Source organism: Carlito syrichta, unplaced genomic scaffold (genome assembly GCF_000164805.1).
Source record: "Carlito syrichta isolate Samal-C Ts95f unplaced genomic scaffold, Tarsius_syrichta-2.0.1 Scaffold232559, whole genome shotgun sequence".
Taxonomy (NCBI): domain Eukaryota; kingdom Metazoa; phylum Chordata; class Mammalia; order Primates; family Tarsiidae; genus Carlito; species Carlito syrichta.
The window spans coordinates 322-7,756 of record NW_007176655.1 but is presented as its reverse complement, the minus strand read 5'-3'; the positions used below and the strand labels follow the sequence as shown (position 1 = coordinate 7,756).

At 39.9% G+C, this 7,435-nt stretch overlaps 1 protein-coding gene across 1 annotated transcript; it reads left to right on the top strand.

Annotated features, from left to right (window-relative positions):
- The first annotated feature begins 340 nt into the window (after positions 1–340).
- On the top strand, positions 341–2,438 carry LOC103253468 (V(D)J recombination-activating protein 2-like). The gene is given in 3 exon segments (XM_008051767.1): positions 341–806; positions 809–1,976; positions 2,280–2,438. Coding segments are annotated over 2 exon segments (1,581 nt in total). The 3' UTR covers positions 1,924–1,976; positions 2,280–2,438.
- Positions 2,439–7,435: the final 4,997 nt, after the last annotated feature.

The following is a 7,435-nucleotide window of genomic DNA, read 5'->3' as shown; positions in this document are numbered from 1 at the left end:
AACGGATTCCTGGGCCATGTAGTCCTTTCCGCCGGCGCACGCTCGCCCTTTGCGGAAAAGGACTACAGTTCCCAGAAATCAAAGGGCGCGTGGTCCCTGGCTAAAACGTGTCCCCGCTGCTTCAAATGTTCTCGGCGGGAAGGTTCTGCGGCTCTCTGTTGACCTGATTCGCCGGATTTTACTCATTTAGTTTCACGGCGTGCTTGTGGGAGGACTTTTTTTTTCTTCATACTTTTTACGTGTGAGAGAATCTAAATACAGTGATTTATATAAAGAAATGCTCTAAGTCGTTTTATTTTGCAATTCTTTCAGATAAAAGATCCATCCACGATCAGAAAATATGTCATTGCAGATGGTAACCGTCAGTAATAACATCGCCTTAATTCAACCGGGCTTCTCCTTGATGAATTTTGACGGACAAGTTTTCTTTTTCGGCCAGAAAGGTTGGCCCAAGAGATCTTGCCCCACTGGAGTTTTCCACTTTGATGTAAAGCACAACCATCTCAAACTGAAGCCTGCGGCTTTCTCCAAGGAGTCCTGCTACCTTCCTCCTCTCCGCTACCCAGCCACTTGCACACTCAGAGGCGGCTTGGAGTCTGAAAAGCGTCAATATGACATCCACGGAGGGAAAATACCAAACAATGAGTTTTCAGATAAGATTTATGTCATGTCTGTCGTTTGCACGAACAACAGAAAAGCTACTTTTTGCTGCACCGAGAAAGACTTGGTCGGAGATATTCCTGAAGCCAGATATGGTCATTCCATTGATGTGGTGTACAGTCGAGGGAAGAGTATTGGTGAAGAGTATGAGGACGGTCATACATGCCTTCTACCCAAAGAATCACAGAAAGATGGAAGAGTGTAGCTGACTGCCTACCCCGTGTGTTCCTGGTGAATTTTGAGTTTGGATGTGCCTCATCATATATTTTTCCAGAACTTCAGGATGGGCTATCTTTTCATGTCTCTATTGCCAGAAATGACACTGTCTATATCTTAGGAGGACACTCACTTGCCAGTAACATCCGCCCTGCCAACCTGTACAGAATAAGGGTCGACCTTCCCCTGGGCAGTCCAACTGTGAATTGCACTGTCTTGCCGGGAGGAATCTCTGTCTCCAGTGCAATCCTCACTCAAACTAACAATGATGAATTTGCTATTGTTGGTGGGTATCAGCTTGAAAATGAAAAAAGAATGATCTGCAACATCATCTCTTTGGAGGACAACAAGATAGACATTCGTGAGATGGAGACCCCAGATTGGACCGCAGACATTAAGCACAGCAAGATATGGTTTGGAAGCAACATGGGAAATGGAACCGTTTTTCTTGGCATACCAGGAGACAACAAACAGGCTGTTTCAGAAGCATACTATTTCTACATGTTGAAATGTGCTGAGGATGATGTGATTGAAGAACAGACAGCATTCACAAACAGTCAGACATCAACAGAAGATCCAGGGGACTCCACTCCCTTCGAAGACTCAGAAGAATTTTGTTTCAGTGCAGAAGCAAATAGTTTCGATGATGATGATGAATTTGAGACCTATAATGAAGATGATGAGGAAGATGAGTCTGAGACCTGCTACTGGATTACATGCTGCCCTACTTGTGATGTGGATATCAACACTTGGGTACCATTCTATTCAACTGAGCTCAACAAACCTGCCATGATCTACTGGTCCCATGGAGATGGGTACTGGGTCCATGCCCAGTGCATGGATCTGGCAGAACATACACTCACCCATCTATCAGAAGGAAGCAACAAATATTACTGCAATGAGCATGTGGAGATAGCAAGAGCTCTACAAACCCCCCAAAAAGCCCAACCCTTAAAGAAGGCTCTGATGAAATCCCTCCATAAAAAGGGATCAGGGAAAATCTTTACTCCTGTCAAAAAGTCCTTTCTTAGAAGGTTGTTGGATTAGTTTTGCGAAAGTCTATCAGATTCAAGTGCGTGGAATTTTTAAACTTTTTTTTAGTCAGGGTCTCACTTTGTCACCCAGGCTGGAGTGCAGTGGCACCAACATGGCTTCCTGCAGCCTTAACCTCCTAGGCTCAGGTGATCCTTCTGCCTCAGTCTCCTGAGTAACTGGGACTACAGGTGTGCACCACCCTGCCTGACTTTTTTTTGTTGTTGATGTTGAGTGAAGTTTTCACCGAGTTGCCTAGGCTGGTCTGGAATTCCAGGGCTCAAGTGATCCTCCCACCTCAGATTCCCAAAGTTCTGGGATTACAGGCATGAGCCACCACACCCAGTCCAATTTTTAAATATATTTTAAAGAATCATAATGATGATTTAAAAAAATGTGTTTCTATTTTTGTTTATTGAAAATACATGTGTTTTCTTTTAGTTACATGAACTAAGTGCCAGAAAGATGTGCTTATAATGCAATGATAAATGCTGTCATTCTAGAACCTATACATCTTGAAAATATTTTACTCAAAAACTCAATTTGCTCATTTATTCTTAATTGAGAATTTCTAACCTAATTTTTAAATTCAAGAAATCTTGATCACAGAAGTACTAATACTAAGGAATGTCATATTCCTTATGTGATTTTTGGTGACAAATAACCTATAGAGTAATTAGGACAGATTTAACCAATAAAGAAACTAACACCCAAAATAATTTAATCATTTTGTGCAATATAACAAGTTGGCAGTTGGCCCAAACTTAAAACCAAAATCAACCATATCCCCACTAATGCTCTTCATACACCTTCAAGCAGCCCCATGGATTTTGTGCGTGAGAACAAGTTAATACCTTACAGTTTTTATGTGTGTGTGTGCTTGTGCACATGTGTGTCTCCACTGACATGAAGGAAGAAATAAAGAATCTAGTCAAACTAGGTACATTTTATTGAATTATCTGCATGCATTTTCTTCAAGGATTCCCTCTTCCCCCATTATATGATACATGAATGACATATCAAAGTCAGCCACTTGAACCATTTATTTAAGGATGGTTTCATGGAAAACCAATACCCACTGATACTTAGCACTCTGGCAAAGGGAGATGAGAAAGAATAGAACAAGAAAGGGCCACAAAATAAACCTCGTGGAGAAAAATAATATTGATTATTTCCCAAAATAATATAAGTTTAAAGAATTTAATGAAAGTTAACAGGCAGGAGATTTTATTTTATTTTTTATTTTTTTCTGGGTGGTAGTTTGAATTTTAGTTTTTTGAGGAACCTCTATACTGTTTTCCACAGTGACTATACTAATTTACATTCCCACCAACAGTGTATAAGCATTCCCCTTTCTTCGTATCCTCAACAGCATTCATTATTTTTGTATTTCTTATAATAGAACAGGCAGAAGATTTTAAATGGGGGAAAGGAAATATATATAGTTGTGTGTGTGTAGTAAACTTGTGGGGTTTGCTGTCAGTGAATATTATAAAATCAGTGGACTTGCCAAAGTTTAACTAGATATTCATCAGAATGAAAGTAGTTAAAAGGACTGTTAATTTTAAGGCTTTGAGACATCAGTTCATAATCAGATGAACTTAGAAACAAGCATCTTTCCTCCTGGAGTATTTTTCTGGAAAGGCATTTGACCTTATCCAAAGCGCTTCAGTCATAGCTTCAAATCCTTCGTTGAATGTCCACAATGTGTAAGGTGCGACTAGCAAATTTAGGGGGAAATGAACCACACCAGAGAGGAGGCCCTGGAGCCCAATTTCTTCTGCCAAAAGTTCCATGTCCCAGATACTGATGTTAACACAGACAAACTAAATCATGTTCCTTCTGTTTCGATAATGTGGCTTGATGAATATTTCTTTTGGACAATTGTTGTACATTGATGTGGTTTTTTGTTGTTTTCAGCACTTCGATAAAAATAAAATATAAAAGACTTCTGTGTATATTCATGTGCCCAAATTATTAACATTTATAGTTGCCTAAATAAGGCAAAATTAGAATGTTTAATTTTGGGGGGATCATTCCATCTTGATTTATTTTCTATTTGTTAGTAGAAAATGACATAAATTGGAGATAAAATATTTTTTACAGAGTCCAAAGAAAGCATTCCCTCAAGAAGTAGGTACATTCTCTCTTCTTGATTTGCCTACAGTGATTCAGTGGTTAAAGAATTGTTATCCCGTATTTATTTTGTAGTCAATGAGATCAAGATATGATAATTTAAGTGACCCAGTTTTGAACTCACCTACTACCATAGCCAAATTCAGATTGCATTAGCATAGCTGCTTTTAGAGGGAGTGTGTATGTGTGTGTGCATGCACGCACTCATGCTCATATATGTTTCAAGAGCAAGTAGTTTGACTTTACTTATCAAATATTTGAGTAAAAATAGGTCTTTTTAAGTCATCTCACCAATGAGTCCATCAGATGTGACTTTAAGATAATGACACTGCTTTTCTAATAAGCTTATGCAAACATTCAAATGAGCCACACTAAAGAAATAAACACTTATTTCAACAATATTGCCTTTGCTTAAAACATTTCAGGGACTCAAGTGTCAGTTACCTTTGGAATCCATGGTGCACTGCTTTGAAAAATGTTTAACAGTTGTCCCTGTTTGTCTGTTAGAAGTAGACATGATTTCTAAAGCAGACAAATGTCATTTAAAGCCTAGCAGTGTATGACTTTCAGTATCACCACATTTGGTCAAAAACAAAGTGTGAATAGAAGTTAACAAAATGGATTATCTGATGTGGCATAAGTAGTTTATAAAGATAACTCCCAAAATTGTTTGCACAAGAGTAAGCGTAGTATCAATAAATAAGTATATGGCTTTCCAAAGTGATCACGTTAAGGAACTATATCCATCTACAAGAACAAGTCAGTTCAATGTGTTAGGGTAAGGGAAGACGTAGGAAAGAGGAATGTTAATCCAAAGGGGTGAGATGAAGCCTGTACCATTTGAGGAAGAGAAAAAAGGCCAGTCTGGTTAAAACATGGTACACAAGTAAGATGTGGAATAGGATGAGCCCAGAGGCAGGCAGGAGCCAACGCCCCAATTTTTCACCAGCAAAATGAAATCACATTCTGTGCTGCCCATAACAGAGAGCAATTATAAGGGTCAAATAAGTCATTGCACACTGGAAAATACTATCTGAGCATATATTTGTGTTGTGTGTTCAAAAATGTAGTTTTATTACTCTCTATCACTGTAGAATAAATCCAGATACTCTACATACAAATTATTTAAGAAGGAGTTTATGCTGCTATTGGCCAGAGATTTTATGATAATAAGCATGTGTAAGAAATTACAAATTCCTAATGACAAATACAGACATTGGACCACAGATCATCAAAGACTACATAAAATCTATATATGACCTGCTTTTGGGTTGGGCTTTTGTACATAGCAGAGCAGCTCCCACACTGCGATCTGTCAAAAGTCAGTGCTCAACACAAGGGCGAGTAAAAGAAAGAGACAAAAAAAAAAAAGTAGAACTACATAAAGATACTTTAGGTAGGCTGAAAGGAGGAAGACTAGGCCTTAATTATTGTTAGAAAGATGTTCAATAAAACATTGTTTAGAAGAAATAAGTCATCATATTACATCTCATGCTGAAAGTCAAATTGTGAGATCGTATTTGTCCAGAAGGATACTCAACTAACTGGAAATTGTTTTTTGGTAGACCATCGGTTGATAAAAGAAAGTATGTAAAGCTTGGGGAAGAGAGGAATCACTCACTTGGCCCGACATGAATTGTCCATCTTGATCTGTTCCCTCCTGAGTTTCTTCTCAGCTTCCCACTCTCTTCACACTATGCTCAATCTCAAAAATGTCAAATTGCTGACACTCCTAGTGGGCACCCCTGGTTGTTTCAGACCCCAGGACCTTTGAGTAGCCTGCCTCTTTTCTCCCCTTGCACTTGGTAACTTCTGCTGATACCCAAGTCCCTCTGGCTGTATTCACTTTTTACATCCCAGGTAAGCTACCTCTTCCTCCAGGAAGCCTTCTCTGAACCTCCCCTGCCTTCCAGAGGGCCGTAGTGCTTACAGATCTCAGCTTCCATACCCAGAAGTGTAAGAAATAAAGCCATTTGTATTTTTTTCTGACTCCACTATGCATCTCTTTTGCTATTTGCTGTAAATACAATTTCAATAAACATAGGTGTCACCTATTTTCACCCAACTTTTTGTCCAAGTGCCAATTTTCCAGAAGTAGGAGTGAGGAGGGAGAAGTGTCCGGTTTTTGTGATCACCATGCCTCCTCATAAGCTTCAGCTACAACACCCACATTCCTACCTAACCTGCCATTATCCAACTTTGAAGATGGCACCTGAAAGGTACTTCAGTCTTAACCACGAGGCTTCCTTGGGTCTAGCTCTGTCTCAGTTGCTTTCAGGTCCCTGGTGGGTTCATGTGCCCCTTCCTCTCCCTGCATTGTCATTTCTCATTGTGGGACCATCTAGGGCTTGTCTGTTTCTGGACCTTTCATGGAAGCATCCTACAGCTTGCTAAGCCACAGAATCACTTCCAGGCCGTCACTGGCTGGATATGCCTCACACAACTTCACCTCTGAATGTGGCTGGCTCCCTGGGTCCTGTCAGGGAAGTGAGATGTAGATCCCCTCTGCTCCTGACTCCTCAAACTTGACTAGGGTTTCTCCTGCTCTCCTTGACTCCACAACTCCGCCCATGGCAAAAGCTACAAAGACCCCTTTTCTCTGGAACCCAGTGTCCGCTCACTCCATTTTTTTTTTTTTCCATCTCTCTCCTCAAAAATCATTATGTAGTCATGAAGCAGTTTCTGGGCACGGTGCTTACCACATAAATGATTATTGCATGAATGAATGAATAATGAATGACTGAGATCATTGTAGAAAAGCTCTTATTCATCAAATATTCTTTAAAACTTTTAATCCTCAGATACTCTTTAAAATTTTCAGTTTTTTCCATTTCCCCCTGAGGCATAGAATTTGACACTCAAGTCCAGGATAGAAGAAAGAAGTAGGAGGAATCTCACCATATTATATTACACAGAGTACCTCAGGCCCTCTCTGATGCTACCTTAGCACATACGGTGATTTCTACTGTTACATAGAATCCAGCGCAAGGATTGGTTGCAAAGTATGCGAGGTGTCTGACTCTTTCAACCAACCACGGGTTCCATGAGTGCTAGTGCAACGTTTTTGTAATTTGTGTATATCAAATCCTTGACATAATACCTGGCATATTGTATGCATTCAAAATGTTATTAAACTGAGTTGAATTAAACACCTTGTTGAGTTGCATGTGCCTTCCCTTGTGGGTAACCAAAGTGACCTATACTTTAGTATAACACTAATTGTACTTTGTTTCATTTGTTACAATTACTTATCTTTCCCTTCTCTAATCTCTTAATTCCATCATTGTGAGTGCAGCCTGAGCCAAGATGGCGCCCGGGACCTCTGCCAAGTCCCATGATTAGGCGCATGATATACCGCCGGGCCCTCCTTCACTGCGCACTGCGCAGGTGC